The sequence below is a fragment of the Dermochelys coriacea genome, chromosome 9 (assembly GCF_009764565.3).
Source record: "Dermochelys coriacea isolate rDerCor1 chromosome 9, rDerCor1.pri.v4, whole genome shotgun sequence".
Classification (NCBI taxonomy): domain Eukaryota; kingdom Metazoa; phylum Chordata; order Testudines; family Dermochelyidae; genus Dermochelys; species Dermochelys coriacea.
The window spans coordinates 154,165-177,121 of record NC_050076.1 but is presented as its reverse complement, the minus strand read 5'-3'; the positions used below and the strand labels follow the sequence as shown (position 1 = coordinate 177,121).

General features: G+C 42.7%; 1 protein-coding gene across 1 annotated transcript in view; it reads left to right on the top strand.

The window, feature by feature from the left end:
* Positions 1–22,957, top strand: part of MELTF (melanotransferrin) — a 75,525-nt gene that overhangs the window by 4,554 nt on the left and 48,014 nt on the right. Inside the window, exons 2-5 of the mRNA XM_038417319.2 lie at positions 3,646–3,800; positions 12,441–12,540; positions 21,800–21,982; positions 22,331–22,487. Of these exons, the coding sequence (XP_038273247.1) occupies positions 3,646–3,800; positions 12,441–12,540; positions 21,800–21,982; positions 22,331–22,487 (595 nt within the window). The remainder of the gene's footprint in view (positions 1–3,645; positions 3,801–12,440; positions 12,541–21,799; positions 21,983–22,330; positions 22,488–22,957) is intronic.

The window sequence follows — 22,957 nt, the reverse complement described above, 5'->3', positions numbered from 1 at the left end:
TATTCCAGCTCTTAAGGTTGCGGATAAAACCTTCTGAGTGTGCCCCAGATTCATAGTGATTCTACAGACAGATGAATTTAGCCGTATAGAGTGGAAATCTGTCAACTTCATGAAAAAACTCGCACAGATACAGACAGACATCATCTTCCTCTCCAAATGCAAACAGATGGACATCATACCGAAAGGACTGAAGGTAAAAAATCCATTACAATCTACATACCACACAGACTATGCTGACAGCTTGTGCCACACACTCTCAAAGAAACTGCGGAACCACCTGATCAACATCCTCTACAGCAAACAGGGAAAGATTAAGAATGAGCTCTCAAAACTGGATACTCTCATAAAGAACCAACCTTCCACACAAACTTCCTCGTGGCTGGACTTTACAAAAACTAGACAAGCCATTTACAAAACACACTTTGCTTCTCTACAAAAGAAAAAGGACACTAAGCTATCTAAACTACTATATGCCACAAGGGGCCACAACAATGGTTCCCGTAACCCACCCAGCAATATTGTTAATCTATCCAACTATACTCTTAGCCCAGCGGAAGAATCTGTCCTATCTCGGGGCCTCTCCTTTTGCCCCTCCACCCCCACGAACATGATACAGTTCTGTGGTGACCTAGAATCCTATTTTCGACGTCTCAGACTCAAGGAATATTTCCAACACACCTCTGACCAACATATTAACCCACAGAGACCTTCCTGCCAACACTACAAAAAGAAGGATTCTGGGTGGACTCCTCCTGAAGGTCGAAACAGCAGCCTGGATTTCTACATAGACTGCTTCCGCCGACGTGCACGAGCTGAAATTGTGGAAAAGCAGATTCGCTTACCCCATAACCTCAGCCATGCAGAACACAGTGCCATCCACAGCCTCAGAAACAACTCTGACATCATAATCAAAAAGGCTGACAAAGGAGGTGCTGTCGTCATCATGAGTAGGTCGGAGTATGAACAAGAGGCTACTAGGCAGCTCTCCAACACCACTTTCTACAAGCCATTACCCTCTGATCCCACTGAGAGTTACCAAAAGAAACTACAGCATTTGCTCAAGAAACTCCCTGAAAAAGCACAAGAACAAATCCGCACAGATACACCCCTGGAGCCCCGACCTGGGGTATTCTATCTGCTACCCAAGATCCATAAACCTGGAAATCCTGGATGCCCCATCATCTCAGGCATTGGCACCCTGACAGCAGGATTGTCTGGCTATGTAGACTCCCTCCTCAGGCCCTTCGTTACCAGGACTCCCAGCTATCTTCGAGACACCACCGATTTCCTGAGGAAACTACAGTCCATTGGTGATCTTCCTAAAAACACCATCCTAGCCACTATGGATGTAGAAGCCCTCTACACCAACATTCCACACAAAGATGGACTACGAGCCGTCAGGAACAGTATCCCCGATACTGTCACGGCTAACCTGGTGGCTGAACTTTGTGACTTTGTCCTGACCCATAACTATTTCACATTTGGTGACAATGTATACTTTCAAATCAGCGGCACTGCGATGGGTACCCGCATGGCCCCACAGTATGCCAACATTTTTATGGCTGACTTAGAACAACGCTTCCTCAGCTCTCGTCCCCTAATGCCCCTACTCTACTTGCGCTACATTGATGACATCTTCATCATCTGGACCCATGGAAAAGAAGCTCTTGAGGAATTCCACCATGATTTCAACAATTTCCATCCCACCATCAACCTCAGCCTGGACCAGTCCACACAAGAGATCCACTTCCTGGACACTACGGTGCTAATAAGCGATGGTCACATAAACACCACCCTATATCGGAAACCTACTGACCGCTATTCCTACCTACATGCCTCTAGCTTTCATCCAGATCATACCACTCGATCCATTGTCTACAGCCAAGCGCTACGATATAACCGCATTTGCTCCAACCCCTCAGACAGAGACAAACACCTACAAGATCTCTATCATGCATTCCTACAACTACAATACCCACCTGCTGAAGTGAAGAAACAGATTGACAGAGCCAGAAGAGTACCCAGAAGTCACCTACTACAGGACAGGCCCAACAAAGAAAACAACAGAACGCCACTAGCCATCACCTTCAGCCCCCAACTAAAACCTCTCCAACGCATCATCAAGGATCTACAACCTATCCTGAAGGACGAGCCATCACTCTCACAGATCTTGGGAGACAGACCAGTCCTTGCTTACAGACAGCCCCCCAATCTGAAGCAAATACTCACCAGCAACCACACACCACACAACAGAACCACTAACCCAGGAACCTATCCTTGCAACAAAGCCCGTTGCCAACTCTGTCCACATATCTATTCACGGGATACCATCATAGGGCCTAATCACATCAGCCACACTATCAGAGGCTCGTTCACCTGCGCATCTACCAATGTGATATATGCCATCATGTGCCAGCAATGCCCCTCTGCCATGTACATTGGCCAAACTGGACAGTCTCTACGTAAAAGAATGAATGGACACAAATCAGACGTCAAGAATTATAACATTCAAAAACCAGTTGGAGAACACTTCAATCTCTCTGGCCACTCGATCACAGATCTTAGAGTGGCTATACTTCAACAAAAAAGCTTCAAAAACAGACTCCAACGAGAGACTGCTGAATTGGAATTAATTTGCAAACTGGATACAATTAACTTAGGCTTGAATAGAGACTGGGAATGGATGAGTCATTACACAAAGTAAAACTATTTCCCCATGGTATTTCTCCCTCCCACCCCACCCCCCACTGTTCCTCTGATATTCTTGTTAACTGCTGGAATTAGCCTACCTTGCTTGTCACCATGAAAGGTTTTCCTCCTTTCCCCCCCCTGCTGCTGGTGATGGCTTATCTTAAGTGATCACTCTCCTTACAGTGTGTATGATAAACCCATTGTTTCATGTTCTCTGTGTGTGTGTATATAAATCTCTCCTCTGTTTTTTCCACCAAATGCATCCGATGAAGTGAGCTGTAGCTCACGAAAGCTTATGCTCTAATAAATTTGTTAGTCTCTAAGGTGCCACCAGTACTCCTTTTCTTTTTACAGACAGATGGATTCAATAGCTCTCAGGTCAAATGATTCACTCTAAATATTACTACTCTTGCTATGTATGTAGTTTAAATGGATATTTCTTTTCTTCATGATAATAAAAAGTTACATAAAACCAAGACGCCACATCTTAAGCGACTGAATTTTACTGCTGATAATTTACAATATCTCTAGCAATTTCTGGTTAACAAATCCTAGAAGGTACACAGAGTAGGACAGTGCTAGCTATATCAAAGCTCAACTTTTTGTACACAACTACAGGAACTGTGGAGATTGAATAAATGAAGTACAGAGGAAACAAGGCTGTATCATTTTCATAGGTGGTATAGATTCTTTGTATGTACTTATTTGCTTTGTTGTTCATGCAGCACCTATATCAGCATGAGACAATATGAGAGATGGACCCAATCCTGCTCCCATTTAAGTCAATGGCAAAACTCTCATTGATTTGAATGAAAACAGGAGTGGGCCCTAAGGCCATAGCTTTGAACAGGCGATGAATTTCTGTGGCCTGGCTCTTCTGTAATCAGTATGCAGGGAACACAGTTATAAAGGCATTGTTTGTTAACAGAGTTTTCCCTTGGTGCTTTGTTTCAGCTCTGAGCCTGCAGCATTTGAGGTGGTGCACTATCTCTGAACAAGAACAGGCCAAGTGTAATGACATGAGCGCAGCTTTCACTGATGCTAAGATCTTTCCCAATGTATTGTGTGTTAATGGCGGCTCAGCCATTAACTGCACCCATATGATCAAGGTGAGTTTGAAGTAATTATATTAGTGTCGATATAGCTTCTTGCTATGCCTTATAGGGCCACTTCACTTTGCATGGTCACTTAGAATATGTACTAAGTACTTATGCTACATGATCTTTTTGACCTTGTGTCACGGAGTCTCTGGGCGATGCTCTAGAACTACTCCATACGAAGCCAGTCAGGACTCTGGGGGAGCCTCCTCTCTGTGACCAGTCTGTCTCCAGGGCAAGAAGCTTACACAGCTTTGAACTTCCTGGGTTTGACCTCGGAGTATTCAGCATTCCCTTCTCACACCGTGTGCTTCCCACAGTGAGTCTGCACAGGCAGGGCTCCTGGGGAAGCCAGAGGGTCCTGCCCCCAATTCCGCAGTCAGACGTGACTTGCAGCCAGCCAGTAAAACAGAAGGTTTATTAGATGACAGGAACACAATCTAAAACAGAGCTTATAGGTACAGAGAACAGGACCAGTCAGTCAGGTCCGTCTTGTGGGGGCAGGGAGGCCAGAGCCCCTTCTGGGCCTCCCTCCATTTCCCCAGCCAGCTCCAAACTGAAACTCCCCCACCCCTCCTCTGGCCTTTGTCTCTTTCTCAGGCCAGCAGGTCACCTGATCTCTTTGTTCTCCAAGACCTTCAGTTGGCACCTTTGCAGAGGAGGGGCCCAGGCCACCAGTTGCCAGGAGACAGGGTGTCAGCCATTTTTTGTGCAGACAGCATCACACTGGCCCTCTAAGGCTCTGCAACAATCACACAGCTTATCCCACCACCTGAGGCACCCACACAGTATTCAGAGAAAACAAGAACATTCCTACTTTGTCACATCTTGTATTTAGCTGTGACACTTAGGGTACCTTTCCCAGACCTGAAGAAGAGCTCTGTGTAGCTTGAAAGCTTGTCTCTTTCATCAACAGAAGTTGGTCCACTAAAAGCTATTCTCTCACCCACCTGGTCTTTCTTTACTGGAAGATAAGCAACAGAGTGAAAACAGTTGTTCCAGTCACTAAAGTTGACTGTTCTGCATCGAGTTTCTGATAAAATCAGGCAGAAGAGTATTCTTGTACAGGTGTTTATACTTTTAAAAATCCCCTGTCTTGGGAGTTTTTTTGTTTATTTATTTATTTTTGCATTCAGTAGATAAGACTGAGGTTTAAAACAAAAGATGGTCCTGTCTTTTCTGTTCAGACAGAAACTTTGTGACCCAGTCACTGGGGATATGAACAAGAACCTTAAATCTTCCCTTTAAAAGAAAGATCCTCTAATTCAGGCGATTATATAACACCCTCCTTGGAAGATAGTTGTGGAGGGGCAAGAGCTTAGAACTACAGTATTGGAAATTAGGAAATCTTTCATTCTGGCATAGACTGCCTCTGTGGCTATAGACATGTCACTTAACCTCTCTGCCTCAGCATCCTTATCTGTAAAACAGGGATAATTCTAGCTACTTACCACATAAGGTTGCTGTGAGATTTAACTAGAGCATTGTAATCTTTGTTGCTTCTGTCAGCAGAGCTCATTGTGCACAACATGAACTTCTTGCATCCCTCCATTCTCCCCCCAGAGCTCTGTGTATGCCACCTCGCTCCATTTCAGGGATTCCCTGCAACATCTCCTGTCTCATTCCTCCAGTCCCCCCCCCATGCCAGGAACTCTGTGTGCCCCCCAGTTTCCCTCTGTGCCATGGGTTCTGTGTGTGTGTATGTGTCCTTTTTTCTAGAGGGTCACACACTTCATTGCTTTTATAGGCTAAGCTGAATTTCCCCCAATTCCAGGTCCTTGCTTCCCTTTCCTTTTGGGCCCCTGCTTTCCTCTCCATAATGTGCGCTCACCCCTGTTTAGGTCCCTGGTTCCACCCCATCCCCAAATGAAAGCATTAGAGGGAGGATTTGGGGAGGAAAGTGGGGGTAGGGACAGCAGAGTAGGGAAGAGAAATCAGAGACCCAGAAGGTGAGGGGGGAAGGGTTGGGGTGAGGGGACTGATGTGGGATGCAGGGATCTGGAAAGTGGGGGAATGGAAGTGGAGAAGAAGAAAGGACCCAGAGGGAAGGGAAGTTGTGTGGAGTGGGGAAGCAGGGACCTGGAATGGAATGGGGGTCGAGGAGGGGGAAGCAGAAACCTGGAGGCATGGATGTGTGTAAAGATGAAGCAGGTATCTACAGCTCAGCTTACATAAGCAATGAAGTATATTCCTCCACAGGGTTGGCCTGATTCCTTCCTGCGCAGGAGTGGAAGTGTCCAGGGTGCCATGTAGTATCCTGAGTGAGGAGGAGCTGCTGTTGCTGTGTGGGGAGCTGAGCTTGTCTCTGTCTATCTTTGAGTTTTCAGATTTTCACCAAAAATCAATAGATGTCTGCCTATTGATGCCTAGAATATTCCATGAAATTTTGGAATTGATTAGATTTGGTGTTCAGAAGTTATCAGACAGAGAAATGCCATCAAGTTGAGTGTAGTGTCTTGCTTTACTTGGCCAATTAATACATATGCGTAAAGCACTAGGAACAGAGAAAGTGCTAGAGTAGAGCTAAGTGTTTATTAATACCCTACAGTACATGTATATGCACAAACAGCAAAAAGGCTTGGTAGGCAGCATTAATGGGGGTTAGTCCAAAGTGCTTGGTCATATTGTTCAGCCTCAGTGGAACAGATAATACTTCATTCACAGGTTTCAGAGTAGCAGCCGTGTTAGTCTGTATTCGCAAAAAGAAAAGGAGTACTTGTGGCACCTTAGAGACTAACAAATTTATTAGAGCATAAGCTTTCGTGAGCTACAGCTCACTTCATCGGATGCATTTGGTGGAAAAAACAGAGGGGAGATTTATATACACACACACAGAGAACATGAAACAATGGGTTTATCATACACACTGTAAGGAGAGTGATCACTTAAGATAAGCCATCACCAACAGCAGGGGGGGGAAGGAGGAAAACCTTTCATGGTGACAAGCAGGTAGGCTAATTCCAGCAGTTAACAAGAATATCAGAGGAACAGTGGGGGGTGGGGTGGGAGGGAGAAAGACCATGGGGAAATAGTTTTACTTTGTGTAATGACTCATCCATTCCCAGTCTCTATTCAAGCCTAAGTTAATTGTATCCAGTTTGCAAATTAATTCCAATTCAGCAGTCTCTCGTTGGAGTCTGTTTTTGAAGCTTTTTTGTTGAAGGATAGCCACTCTTAGGTCTGTGATCGAGTGACCAGAGAGATTGAAGTGTTCTCCAACTGGTTTTTGAATGTTATAATTCTTGACGTCTGATTTGTGTCCATTCATTCTTTTACGTAGAGACTGTCCAGTTTGGCCAATGTACATGGCAGAGGGGCATTGCTGGCACATGATGGCATATATCACATTGGTAGATGCGCAGGTGAACGAGCCTCTGATAGTGTGGCTGATGTGATTAGGCCCTATGATGGTATCCCCTGAATAGATATGTGGACAGAGTTGGCAACGGGCTTTGTTGCAAGGATAGGTTCCTGGGTTAGTGGTTCTGTTGTGTGGTGTGTGGTTGCTGGTGAGTATTTGCTTCAGATTGGGGGGCTGTCTGTAAGCAAGGACTGGTCTGTCTCCCAAGATCTGAGAGAGCGATGGCTCGTCCTTCAGGATAGGTTGTAGATCCTTGATGATGCGTTGGAGGGGTTTTAGTTGGGGGCTGAAGGTGATGGCTAGTGGCGTTCTGTTGTTTTCTTTGTTGGGCCTGTCCTGTAGTAGGTGACTTCTGGGTACTCTTCTGGCTCTGTCAATCTGTTTCTTCACTTCAGCAGGTGGGTACTGTAGTTGTAGGAATGCATGATAGAGATCTTGTAGGTGTTTGTCTCTGTCTGAGGGGTTGGAGCAAATGCGGTTGTATCGTAGCGCTTGGCTACCAATGTGATATATGCCATCATGTGCCAGCAATGCCCCTCTGCCATGTACATTGGCCAAACTGGACAGTCTCTACGTAAAAGAATGAATGGACACAAATCAGACGTCAAGAATTATAACATTCAAAAACCAGTTGGAGAACACTTCAATCTCTCTGGTCACTCGATCACAGACCTAAGAGTGGCTATCCTTCAACAAAAAAGCTTCAAAAACAGACTCCAACGAGAGACTGCTGAATTGGAATTAATTTGCAAACTGGATACAATTAACTTAGGCTTGAATAGAGACTGGGAATGGATGAGTCATTACACAAAGTAAAACTATTTCCCCATGGTATTTCTCCCTCCCACCCCACCCCCCACTGTTCCTCTGATATTCTTGTTAACTGCTGGAATTAGCCTACCTGCTTGTCACCATGAAAGGTTTTCCTCCTTCCCCCCCCTGCTGTTGGTGATGGCTTATCTTAAGTGATCACTCTCCTTACAGTGTGTATGATAAACCCATTGTTTCATGTTCTCTGTGTGTGTGTATATAAATCTCCCCTCTGTTTTTTCCACCAAATGCATCCGATGAAGTGAGCTGTAGCTCACGAAAGCTTATGCTCTAATAAATTTGTTAGTCTCTAAGGTGCCACAAGTACTCCTTTTCTTTTTACTTCATTCACATACATTATTTGTGACCTTGGGAGGGAGCAGGTCATTTCTGTGCCCCATCTGCAGAAGAGGTATAATTATACTTTCTTACCACATAGTGAGGCTTAATTAATACATGCTTATAAATTTTTTTGATATCCTGATATGCAAGCTGATAAATAAATGCAAAATATTAATCCTGAGCTACATCTTGAAGCCTATTCAAATTTTACTAAAGCCATACTCAAATTCCTGGGGCTGACTAAAATTGAAACAAGAACCTTGGGATTTGATCTTATAAAAATAGAAGACACTTTACCCAGTAACAAAATGCAGCTGCTTCTGTGATGCAAGGGGAAAAGAATGCAAGCTCTAACTCATGCTGAATGTAATAACCCAAGTGGATCCCGATCAGCACATGCACAGGGAAAAGATTCTGTCATGCAATTTCTAAGAGATTTTGTTGCAGACGGATAAACACAAACTGCAGTGGTCTAGCAATTCCTTTGCACTTCCAACACAAAGGCTACAACAACCAAGCTGAGAAGGATCATGGTATGAGATTGAGAATATTGGGTTGGTATGTAGAAAACCTCTTCATGGCATTCGTTATTTCCACTTATCTGGAGCAACAATAAACCAGAGTAATGACAGAGCTGTGACACTGTGGTATCTGATAGAGAAAAGATTTAGGAAGCAGACTACCCCAGGTTCATATACTGAGATGTGAAGTTTCCACAAATTAAGCTCAGCAGATCTAATTCTCTTGGGGTGGTATTCACAAGGGGGATTTAGGCATCTAACTGCCATGTGACAGGGTCAGCCAAGCACCCCCTTGGGGCCAGAGGTGGCTCTGCAGCACCGTGCCTCAACTTCTGTGGACTCCTTAATAAACTCCACAAGTATGGGCCAGTGCTGGAGATGGGGGTTGGCCCTCCAGCTAAGTCACAAACCAACTAAAAAAGTCTCAACAAACAAAAAGGTCTTCCACGTTTCAGGGGTTTTCTTCAGTCTGCCTTCTGGGCCCTGTTCTCATCATCTGTCTGGGCTGCCTTTAAGTCTTTTCCCCTCTCCAGTATAGAGCACTCAGCCCCCATGCTGGTTCCCCTCGAATACCATTCTCCTGCAGACCCTGTAGGTGACTAAATTAGCTAGGTATCTAAAATTTGGAAGCTGAGCTGCCTAAATCCTGCACTGCCAGGCAGTTTAGCACCTAATCCGTGCCTAAACCCTGGCATGATTCACAATCTGGTAAACATGCTCAGAGCACAACTAAACCTCCTGTTTACTGGATCAACTTAGAAGTTTCTCTCCTGCTTACTGGATCAACTCAGAATCTTGCAGAGAGTTGACACAAATAGATAGCTTTTTGATACAAGGAAACTTAGCACAGTTATGCCTCAGGCGCAACTCTGTCCTTGAGACTGGTTTTTTTTTTTCTTTTTTTTTTCCCCTGTGCTAATGATCTACTAAACATGTGCTCGTTGCTGTGCTACATATAGGACTGCATGTGATCTCTGAGCCTGCAGGTATACTGAACTCTGCTCTCTGAGGCGGGGAGGGGAGGGCTAGTGTTGTAGGTAAGGGTTGTGGATAGAGGTCTACTGTTTTATAGTGCCACGTTACCTGGACTTAGTTCCACCAACATGCTTCATACTAAGGGTAAAGTACAATATAATTTCCATCAATAGCCTAAGCCATTTTAAATGCATTTGCTAAATGCTCCATCCTTTGTTCCTAACTAATATCCAACTAAAACAAAAAGAAAAGGAGTACTGGTGGCACCTTAGAGACTAACAAATTTATTAGAGCATAAGCTTTCGTGAGCTACAGCTCACTTCATCGGATGCATTTCTGATGCTGTAGCTCACGAAAGCTTATGCTCTAATAAATTTGTTAGTCTCTAAGGTGCCACCAGTACTCCTTTTCTTTTTGCGAATACAGACTAACACGGCTGCTACTCTGAAACCAACTAAAACAGAATCAGCATTGAGAGTGGGCAGATAGATACTGTGATGGGAACTTTACAAATACCGTGGGACAGATAGACAGGGTCTCTCTGAAAACAGTAAACATGATAAAGTAGTGCCCTGCTAATACATTTATCAAAACTCCGATGTGAAATACTTCCATGGATGTTTTTCCCTAGATGTCTCCCACAAAAATATCACTGACATCAACAATACATAAGGCATTACTGCAACCAGCACTTATTATGTGGATATAATCTGGGTCAGAAAAGAAATTAGGGCTGATAAAAAGTTTCAGAATACAGCAAATAAAAATATCCTTGGAAGAGCTTCCTGGGGGTACAGCATATACATAAACATCTCAGCTGATAATGGCCAAACTGTAGAGTGAATAAAAATGTAGCAACAAGTGCAAGTTGTGGGTTGAGCCCCAGAAATCAGGGCTCTTGAAACAACTGCATATAGGGCACTGATAGAATTTAAGATGTCTCTGCTCCACCATCAGGCCAAACACAATCTGCCATAACAGAACCTCTTGCTCCTCCTACTTCCTCTTTTACTTCATCTTAGGTCACAAATACTATAGGCATTAACCAAACTTGCTTGAGATATAAAATAGACTAATCACTAAGGACATTGGCCCTGTAACTGTTATCAGACAGAGAATGTATATTCTTAGCTGATTGGTAACATAATTTCCTTGACGTACACAGTGATTAGTGCATCCATTGGTACTTAGCCCCAAACCAGGGTTTCCAGGTGTCCAATTTTCAACCGAACACCCAGTCAAAAAGGGACCCTCCCCAGCCCGGTGAAAATGTGTGAGTGAGTGAGGGTGGGGGACGGGGCAAGGGTGTTTGGTTTTGTTCGGTCATTAAGTTGGCAACCCTACCCCAAACCCATGGCAGAAAACCTCCCTCTCTAAAGGAAGTGTATGTCCTGTTATTTTTCTAGGCAGTGCCAGTTTGTCATATGTAGTCTTAATGGTCCAAGATCTTCTCTGTAGCAGATACAACGTCTCAGTTTTTTATTTCATTAGTCAACCTCCAAAGTATTTGTTCAAGAGTACTTCTATACTAAGTAAAATTTGTTGTTTATTTGGAACAAACAGTCTAATGGAACGAATGTTCAGTATGATAAACAGCATTTGGAGTGAAGAGAAAAATCAAGTGAGTGCAGACACTCTGAGCTGTTGTTTTCTTTGAAGTGAATATGAATGGCACTTGTTCCAAGTTTCATGATGAACTTGTTCAGATACAAAGTTACTAGGAGAAAAAACCCTCCTCTCCAAGAACTATACCCAGGTCTCTGCTGACTTTTTTTTTTTTTTTACATTTTATACCAGCATACATTTTTTTTAAAAAAGAGCACACTTATCTTTGGTATTAGTATTTTTGATCCCTAAAAAATGTTGCCACAAAATTGCTCAGCTCGTGAACTTAAAAATATGGGGTCTTAACCTTATCCCTACCTTCCTGTTTGAGAGGATTACCTAGAGGTGAATGGAAAGCTAAAAGTGGGCCCAACTGATCAAAAATGGTGGGGCCACAAACTTACTCACAAATACTTAGGGGTGGGAGGCACACCGGCAAAATGCAGGGACCTTTCTGAAAATGTGGAGTACACAAACCACTGGGGTCACCACAGTCCTGTGCTATTCAGCAGCAGTAGGAACCACCTCACCACTGTTTTTAAATTAAAGACCCAAATCTGACTATACAGATTTTTGGTGACACACATTCTCTGTCAGTTTATTAATAATCTGATTGCCATGGAAGACTATGAGAGAGAAGTTCCATTCAAGTTGCAATGGGGGAGGTTTAGATTGGATATTAGGAAAAACTTTTTCACTAAGAGGGTGGTGAAACACTGGAATGCGTTACCTAGGGAGGTGGTAGAATCTCCTTCCTTAGAGGTTTTTAAGGTCAGGCTTGACAAAGCCCTGGCTGGGATGATTTAACTGGGACTTGGTCCTGCTTTGAGCAGGGGGTTGGACTAGATGACCTTCTGGGGTCCCTTCCAACCCTGATATTCTATGATTCTATGATTCTATGAGAACCCTGGCAGCTAGAGATGAATATCTACTATGTACATAAAGGGTTTATTGAATTTATGAAGGCTCTGCTCTCAGCTGGTGAAGGGATGTTAATAAGTGTGATGAAATATAAATTCTGACTTTGTTTTTACACAGAACAATTTGGCAGATGCGGCGACATTGGATGGTGGCACCATTTATCAAGCTGGAAAGGAACATAATCTGAAACCTGTAGTTGGAGAAGTATATGATCAAGGTGTATATATACACAAAAGAATTAATAAGGTGTACTGTGTAATCTCTGGGGTGAGGACTGTCTTCCTACCTGTTTATGCAGTACCCAGAATATTTTGGGTGCTACAGCAATATAATTAATGATAATAAATTAAGGAAGGTCACAATATGATGATATCTAAGGGAAAGGAAACCTTGTCCTTTCATCAAAGGAGAAACTGTACTTTTTCCTAAAACAACCTATCACCTCATTTCCTCAATCCAAAGAGGAAAGGAAAATGCCCAGATATAGGATCCAGAGATTCCTGAGAATTGGGTGAAATGTGTAGGGAAGGGGGCTAGGGTTTTTTTAAGTCATTTTAGTTAATACATTCTTCTGTTGGGATCACTTGAGTATATCTCACCTAATCAATTTCCTGCCATTGCAGGGGCCTTGGGCATTGGTGACACTTTGATCTGTCCCATTCTATCCATGTGGCACACAGTTTACCTCTCCTGAGGACTGAAATACTTTAGTTTAACTAATGTCTCTGGGCTTAATATAGGGATAGCTGGTTGAAAAATTATGGCCTTTGATATACATGAGATCAGAATAGATGATCTAATTGTTCTTTCTGGACTTAAACACTATGAAATTATAAGAGGCTGAAAAGGGTCAGACACTTGTTCATCCTGGGAAGCAGTGACTCTGAAAAAGACTTGGGGATCACACTGAATAATAAGCTGAACCTGAACTCCCAATTTCAGAGTAGCAGCCGTGTTAGTCTGTATTCACAAAAAGAAAAGGAGTACTTGTGGCACCTTAGAGACTAACAAATTTATTTGAGCATAAGCTTTCGTGAGCTACAGCTCACTTCATCGGATGCAACAAGTGAGCTGTAGCTCACGAAAGCTTATGCTCAAATAAATTTGTTAGTCTCTAAGGTGCCACAAGTACTCCTTTTTTATTTTGAACTCCCAGTGTGATGCTGGGGCCAAAAGGGCTATATGTTGTCTGAACAAGGCAATATAGAGGAGGAGTAGGGAAGTTATATTATTTCTCTATTTGGCACTGATGCCCCCAACTACAAAAAAACTGTGTTGAGGTCTGGTGTAAACCCTTGAAAAAGGATATTGAAAAACTGGAGGGATTCAGAGAAGAGCCATTAGAATGATTATTAGATCGGAACATATCTTGTAATTAGAAACTCCAGGAGCTTAATTTATTTATCTTATCAAAGGGAAAGTTGAGTGGTGATTTGATCACATCTACAAGCACCTAAGTGCAAACAGAAATTTATCAATCCAGCAGACAAAGGTATAACAATTTCCAATGTCTAGAAATTGAAGATAGACAAATTCAGACAAGAAATAAGATGCACATTTTTCACAGGCAGGGCAATTAACCATCTGAACAATTCATTAAGGTTTGTATTGGATTGTCCATCACTGGCAATTTTAAAATCAAGATTGGATGCTTTTCTAAAAGATATGCTGTAGTTCAACCATAGCTATTGGATATGAAGCAGGAATTAATTCAGGGAAGTCCTATGGCCTGTATTATCCAAGCGGTTCTAGGAAATGATCACAAAGGACTCTTCTGGTCTTAAAATCTATTAATCTATTTTCCCCCTATTCTCCACACTCCTCCTAGGTACCTGGACATTGTCAAAGGGCTTTTTACAAATTCCATTAAAAATGTGTCTTTTCTCAAGTCTAGTCTCTCCTATGTCTGGCTCCCCATCCCCACAACATGATTTGTTATATGCAGAGGTGGATTAAGATATTTTCGGGCCCTGGGCACAAAGAACATTTGGGCTCCACACAACCAGGGGCACTAGAACTGGAGGGGGAAGAGGGACCATGCCCCCCACTTTTTAACATGGACATAGTTGTGGAGTGGTGGTGGGAGGGGCTGCACTTTGTGGTGAGGTGATCAGCTCTCCTGCAGTGAAGTGCAGCCCCTGCTAGTGGCACCAGTCTCTTCCCAGTGGTGGTGAGAGGCTGAGGTGAGTCACAGCCCCGCCCCCTGCCGGGGTGGCCCTAGACTAGCTGCCAGCAACTGGAGCCCTAGGCGAACCATGCAGTTGCGCTCCCCCCCCCCACATCCAAACCCCAAGGGCAAATCTAGGCTGAGGTTTTTTTGTAAACTGGGAAACATTTTGCCCCTTTTTTCCTTTTATTGTTTTTAAGCGTTTTTTGTTTTTTTTAAACAGAGGCTTAATTATTTGGTTTGTCCTTCCATCCAAACAATGTTTCTGAGATCAGATAAAAGAGAGAGACAAAATTTTCAGAACAGATTTGTACACAACAGCTAGATATTTCAGTCCGATTTCAAATAAAAATGCATTTAAAATGTTAATTATAATGGTTATTATTACAAATTCAAAATCATCCATTACTCTATCTTGCTTTAACTGCCATTACCACCACATCCAATACAGAAAGAAATAAGAAAACTCTTCAATGAACTTTAACCTGTATTTATAAAATGCTCCAAATAAAAAAACACTCTGTGCTCTTAAAACATCATTTTTCTTGCTTTAAGCTTTGAAAATTCAGTCACTAGCTGGTTCTTTTAGATCTAGTTTTCCAGCTATTTCATGCTCTATTGATATTGTGGGAAGTCCAACAAGGCTCTCTTGCACCATTGTTGAATGCAGATATGTTTTTTATCAATTTTAACTTTGAGAAGCTACGTTCTCTACTAGCTACGGAAACTGGCAAAGTTAAAAGAATGCGTAGAGCTATAAAAATGTTTGGAAAACTATCTGTGAGTTTATTTTCACAAACAAACCTCAGTACTTCTTCAAGAGTGGAATGTTTCTTAAGTCGTCCTGAAAAAGCCTGAAGCTCACTTACACAAATCTGTAGCATCAATGTCTTTTGAATTTTCATGAGTCAATGCTGACTCCAGTTTTATACAAAGTTCTCATATCTGTTTTGCTGTTTTCTTTTGCAAGCTGTGGATATCATATAGAAAGCCAAATACTGACTCTAGCTGCTGCATCTGCATCTGTTGAAATCTTTTGTTAACCGAGTGAATAGCAGTATCAAGGACTGCGAAGTAGAAATTCACTTTGAACCTGTTTTGGGTTCTGAATGGGTGTGTCTCGTCCTTCATACGAAAACTGCTGTTTCTTTTGCCAAATGCAACTGGCTCTAGTTCAAATTCTGTTAGAAGGTCTATTTCTTCAGCAAGCTCGAGAGAATCTGCCTGTGTTCTTTTGAACCCTTCATCACTTCTGAATTCCTCCAGAATATTTTTAATTTGCTGCAGTTTTTGAACTGCAGAATGTATGTTCAGGTTCTTTTCCTGAAGCTGCTTATTAGTGAGGTTAATCACGAAAAGGATATTATACCACAAAATGAGTGAAGTCACAAATTTGAACTTGGAAAGGCCATTTGCAAGAGCTTCTGCATCTGAATGTGCCATATTGCCAGATGATTCAGTAAAGGTAGTATCATCAGAAATTTCAATTAGGGCATCATAAATGTTTCCAAATTCATAGCGAAGAGGCTTCAAAGCATTAATGTGACTCTCCCATCTTGTCTGACTAAGTGGTTTCACAGTTAGAGAATTTACATGGCAAGTCAAAATCTCCCAACGGCATGTTGAGCCTGAGAAAAACACATAAACACGTTGCACCAGGTCAAAGAAACTGCTTGCCTCCAAACAGCATCATTGACAACCAAATTCAGAGAATGCGCACTGCAAGGAACAAAAAATGCCCTAGGATTGATTTCCATCATTCTCCTTTGCACACCATTGTCTTTACCCTTCATATTACTCCTATTATCATAGCCTTGGCCACGTAAGTTTTCAACAGATAATGACATTGTTTCAAGCTCTTGTAGAATAGTTTCAGTCATAATTGCTCCAGTCTCCTCCTTCAGTGGTACGAAACCCCAAAAATGTTCCTTTATGAGCACTTCAACATTAACTTCATCTGCAGACTTTTCAATATCCACAAAACGAATGATCATTGTCATTTCTTCAACATGACTCACATCTGGTGTACAGCCCAGTATTATTGAAAAGTATTTTGCAGAATGGGCACCTTCTACAATTTTCTTTTTAATGGCATTTGCTAGCATTTGAATCAGTTCATTCTGCTTATTTTTTCCTAAGTAATGAACCTGTGTTTCATTATCAGTTATTTTACGTAGCTGCTCCTTCATGACTGGGTCAAACAAATTCAACAAATTTTAAAAAGTTTCCATTACCTGGAGCGTATAATTTTTCATTTCTACCGCGGCTGCGAAATGCTAAATTTTGCCCACCGAGAACTCTCATTAAAGCAATCAGATGCTCTAATATTTGTTGCCAATATTCTTCTTCTTCCTTGATCACACCTAAATTTTCTTCATTGGTAGTTTTTCCTTTTTTCAATCGTAATTCAAGTTCTTTCCAATTTTGAAAACATTCCAAATGTTCTGTACTTCTTTCATGTGAAGAGAGAATTGAAGATATGTTTTCCCAGTCCTTTGAACCATTTTCAGTAAGTGATGTACCAGTTGCTTGATTTCTAAACAACTTGCAGGAAAAGCAAAACACAGAGTCCTTCAACACTGACTATTGTAACCAGTTTTGATTAATTTCTTCCCCATTAATGAGTCTCCTCTTGTAATACTGAGCAGAGAATTTTCTTTTATTTCCATCCTTAGGAAAGGGAAATTCATGAACTTGTTCGGGTTCATGTTCCATGAGAATTTACCGCACACTGTCATCACATCTGGGCCATGAAGCTGGGTCCTAATACTGTAACTTGTTTGTAACTTCCTCATCCTTTGTTCCTTCTACTTCATTTACTTCAATTTCTGCATGTCTCTCTGAAGGTGAATAAATTTTCTCCACTTCCATATCAGTCTGATGCAGTGAGCTGCCTTCATCTAGAAGTAAGTTTCCATGATTTTGTTCAATATCTTCATTAATGATCTGGAGGATGGCATGGCTTGCACCCTCAGCAAGTTTGCAGATGACACTAAACTGGGAGGAGAGGTAAATACGCTGGAGGGTAGGGATAGGATACAGAGGGCCCTAGACAAATTAGAGGATTGAGCCAAAAGAAATCTGATGAGGTTCAACAAGGACAAGTGCAGAGTCCTGCACTTAGGACAGAAGAATCCCATGCACCGCTACAGACTAGGAACCGAATGGTTAGGCAGCCGTTTTGCAGAAAAGGACCTAGGGGTTACAGTGGACAAGAAGCTGGATATGAGTCAACAGTGTGCTGTTGTTGCCAAGAAGGCCAAAGGCATTTTGGGATTTATAAGTAGGGGCATTGCCAGCAGATCGAGGGACGTGATCGTTCCCCTCTATTCGACATTGGTGAGGCCTCATCTGGAGTACTGTGTCCAGTTTTGGGCCCCACACTACAAAAAGGATGTGGAAAAATTGGAAAATGTCCAGCAGAGGGCAACAAAAATGATTAGGGGATTGGAACACATGACTTATGAGGAGAGGCTGAGGGAACTGGGATTGTTTAGTCTGTGGAAGAGAAGAATGAGGGGGGATTTGATAGCTGCTTTCAGCTACCTGAAAGGGGATTCCAAAGAGGATGGATCTAGACTGTTCTCAGTGGTAGCAGATGACAGAACAAGGAGTAATGGTCTCAAGTTGCAGTGGGGGAGGTTTAGGTTGGATATTAGGAAAAACTTTTTCACTAGGAGGGTGGTGAAGCACTGGAATGGGTTACCTAGGGAGGTGGTAGAATCTCCTTCCTTAGAGGTTTTTAAGGTCAGGCTTGACAAAGCCCTGGCTGGGATGATTTAGTTGGGGATTGGTCCTGCTTTGAGCAGGGGGTTAGACTAGATGACCTCCTGAGGTCCCTTCCAACCCTAATATTCTATGATCATTCTGAGTTTCCAAACTCTGTTTTTTGTGGCTATGAGCTACCCTCATCTCGAAGTAATATACCTTTATCTTGATGTTCCAAACTGCTTCCACATGGATGTGAGCTAACCACCTCTCCAAGTACAATTTCTTCATCTGGGTGCTGTGAACTGCTTCCATCTTTATTTGGATTAAAGAGAAGATATTTCAGGAAGGATCCTGGCTGTTTTGCTTGGTCCTTTTCCTTCTCAGCCTTTCATTTACAATACTCAGCTCCTGAGGGTTTTCTTTTTCCTCTTTCTGCCATGGGGCATTTGAATATTGTTATGTACTGTGCTCCCGACTGCAAGCATTATAGCATTAAGGATGGCTGACACACCCATCACATGATTGGCGACTTAAACCACATTGCAGCCATCCCAACACATCTTTTCACTGCTTAAAGTTTCAGTGATTAGTAACATACACTCACTTACCTATTGAAACAGTTAGTTACAGCATTTACATGGAAACAAATTTTTTGACGTTATAATCCAGGGGTGGCCAACCTGAGCCTGAGAAGGAGCCAGAATTTACCAATGTACATTTCCAAGGAGCCACAGTAATACATCAGCCCCCATCAGCTCCACTTCCCTCCCCCCAGCCGCTCCCAGCGCCTTCCGCCCACCAGCAGCCCTGCCAATCTGCGCCTCCCTCTCCCTCCCCATACCTCCTGATCAGCTGTTTCATGGCATGCAGGAGACTCTGCGGGGAGGGGGAGGAGCAAGGACATGGCAGGCTCAGGGACGGGGCGGGAAGGGATGGAGTAGGGGCAGGGCCTGTGGCAGAGCCAGGGGTTGAGCAATGAGCACCCTCCCCCCCCAGCACATTGGAAAGTTGTCGCCTGTAGCTCCAGCCCCGGTGTTGGTGCCTATACCCAGGAGCTGCATATTAACTTCTGAAGAGCTGCATGTGGCTCCAGAGCCATAGGTTGGCCACCCCCGTTATAACCCGACACCAGCTGTTTGGAAAGTAATCCGCTTCGAGTGTGACGTCATCACTTTCGTAGTCTGTTAAGCATTAATGCTGTTACTTTTCTGTTATGAACCTTATTTATTACATGTGAACCAGTTATAACAAAGAAAAGTTCATAATTATAGAGCCAATAAAAATGCTAAGGTTTAATAATGCTTAAAGATACTCACATTTTGGATTTATAATGCTGAAAGATGTTATTCTTTATTCTTTGGCACCAAGAAACACAATTTTCCACAGTATTCGCTCGATTCTTAACCATCTACCTGCGACGTGTGTTAAAATGACCGTTTGACATGTATCAACTCGCAATATCTCTGCTATACACGAATTTCCGACTATGCAGCCTTCATGTATATTCGAGTTAGGTGTCCCTAGCATTGCAGCTCTTGCTGCTGGCGGATGTGTTTCTTTGTGGCTGAGTTATTGCTTATCAAAATTGCGGAATGGGTAATCTTGATCCTAAATAAAAAAATAATTGCTAAAATATTATTTATTTTTGCAGTAAATAAAAGATTTGACATATTAATAAATTCTCAGAATTATAATTCATATTCCCACCATACGTGCACAGGAATTGAAATAATGACGTCTGTTATTTTATTTTATTTTCATCTTTTTCTTTTTCTTTTTTTTTAAATTTGATTTTTTTCCTCGAATTTGGTGCCCCATTTAACTTGGCACTCTAGACAACCACCTAGTTCACCTATATGGATGGGGTGCCCCTGCCCCCTGCTCTTCCTTTTCCCCCTAAGGCCCTGGCTGGGTCAGAAGCTGGAGCCAGGCCATGGTAAGAGCCACCCATGGAGCCCGGGGCCACTGTGGGGAATCCCAGACTCTCCACCTGCCCTGGGTGGCATGGCCTGAGGGGCAGAGACATGAACCAGTGGCTGCTCTTGGGCACTCTTCCCCTGCCCACCCAGGGCAGGTGGAGGGTCTGGAGCTCCCCATACTGGCACAGGCTCCCTGGGTGGCTATTACCATGGCCTGCCTCTGGCTTCCGGCCTGGCCGGGGGTGGGGCCTCAGGGGAAAGAGGAGGAGCAGGGGGCAGGGCCACAGTTCTGGCACCGGAGAGCCCTCCCCCACCACTTCTACACAGGTTCTGGTGCTCCTGTAGGAGCCCCCAAATTGGCCGGAGCCCCTGGGCATGGGTCCAGTATTAATCCAAAGCTGGTTATATTAATTATACTTAGCCATTAGTGCTTTCTCTATTCCAAACACTACACAAAAATGAAAAAATAAGTTAATATATCTTAATGAAAGAATGCTTGGGCCCAGTCCTAGATGTGTCACTCATGTGAACAGTCCCGCACAGGGCCTGATCCTGCTCCCATTAAAGTCAACATGAGGTTTGCCATTTATTTCAATGGAAGCAGGATCATTCTCCTGGCATTTAGCAGGACTAACATAATTACAGCCTGTAAAATCTGACCTTCTGTCCCTATTTCACTAAGAGGGAACTCGGACATTAGCATTTTCCCATCGTCATGGATGCAACCATCCAAGTGATAACACGATGAAAGTACTAGTGTCGGTAGTCCACCAGTATTTTAACCTCCATTTCCTCTGACCCAGCTAAAATCAGCTCTTTAATGATGCTGGTTAAATGGTAGCTAGTTGGTCTACACTAGTGCTCCCCCCATCAATACCACTGGTGGAACTGCTAGGGCAGCTGGGTATTGGGAGAGAAATGTGAAGAGAACTGTAGGTGTAGACAAGCCATAGGTGACATCCTGAAGTCCTCAGAGAGTAAGTTAATGGGACTTGTGCAGTTAGCATTCAGGAGTTTTCCAGATTAAGATTCACAAAAAGGTAAATTTCAGATTAGAAATTAGGCACAAAGTTTTAACAGTGTGCATGATTAACCAAACTACAAAGGGAAGTGGTGGATTTTCCTTGATATCTTCAGATCAAGACTGGATGTTTTTCTGGAAGGTATGCTTCAGCCAAATGCAAGTTATCTTTAGTCAAACACAAATTATTTGGCTCAATATAAAGGTAACTGGATGAAATTTAATGGCCAGTGATACACAGAAGTCAAATTAGATGATCTAATGGTCCATTGTGGCATTAAGGTTTATAAATTTGTGAATCACATCAACCATAAACTGGTGAAAATAATGTTTTCCCCTTCATACTCCTGGTGCTAATGGGCTCTGATGCTATAAAATAAACATTAATAAATTAGAAGGTAATTATGGGGCATTTCTTTTACAAATTAAAGTCTAAAATTTTCAGCTAAATATGGCTTTATTTACAAAAACATTTACACAAGGAAGAAACAACAGGCAGAATTTATTACTGAGGTCAGTGGCATCATACCAGGGGTGTGAGCTTTGTGCCCTTTGAATGTGGATGTGGAAGATTATGAAAAGGTGTCAGGTCAATGTCTCTTATTGTAATACTGCTTCTACATTAGTTTCATTTTGATCCCTTTTTGTTCCTATGCAGAAATTGGCACTTCATACTATGCAGTGGCTGTTGTCAGAAAAAAATCCTTCATTAGCATCAACAGTTTGAAGGGCGTAAGGTCATGCCACACAGGCATCAACAGAACAGTTGGGTGGAATGTTCCTGTTGGCTACCTCATTGATAGTGGTCGCATGTCAGTGATGGGATGCAATGTTCCAAAAGGTAAGGTCTGCTGGGATGTAACCTTCTTTCCAGAGAGGCCCTGTCACTGACCATTGGCATGAATATGGGCTCCCTGCATAGCAGAAGCACTCACAGGGACAAGAACCTTGGCTTCTACCTGATTTTTTTCCCCTTCTTTTGTTGCTCATTCTAACTGAGAATTGTCCTGAAGCAGCTCAGATCAGAATTTAGCCTAGTGTATTTGTTGGCTTTTAAAAGCAGTTTATACATAGAAGCTATTATCACTTTTTTAATGTATAGAAATGTATAATTAAGATTCGTTAAAATGTGTTTTTGCCAGTTTTGGTTTTAGTTGCTAAAATATTGTTACCTTAATTTTACTTATAGCTGTTAGTGAATATTTCAGTGCAAGCTGTGTTCCTGGAGCCAATAATGTAAATTACCCAAAATCCCTCTGTCAGCTCTGTAAAGGGGATGCATCTGGGCAGGACAAATGTGAAAGAAATTCAAAAGAGCAATATTATGACTACAGCGGGGCTTTCAGGTAAAGTCTTGGTGTTTAATTTTTAACATTTGTATATGCTGTGCCAATTGGCAAGATATCTGAGCCCCAATTGACTTTCAGCAGAATTCCAGAGAGCCAATGAATAATGCTAGTAGAAAATCTGTTAAAACATAAAACTAAGTGAATTTATAATTTGAGACTAACAAATTTATTTGAGCATAAGCTTTCGTGAGCCACAGCCCACCCCATCGGATGCACTCAGTGGAAAACATAGTGGTGAGACCCATACACACAGAGAACATGAAACAATGGGTGCCACCACACACATGCAACCAGAGTGATCACTCAAGGTGAGCCACCACCAGCAGGAAAGTGGGGGAGGGAGGAACCCTTTGTAGTGATAATCAAGGTGGGCCATTTCCAGCAGCCGACAAGAACCTCTGAGGAACAGCGGAGGGTGAGGAGGGATAAACATGGGGAAATAGTTTTACTTTGTGTAATGACGCATC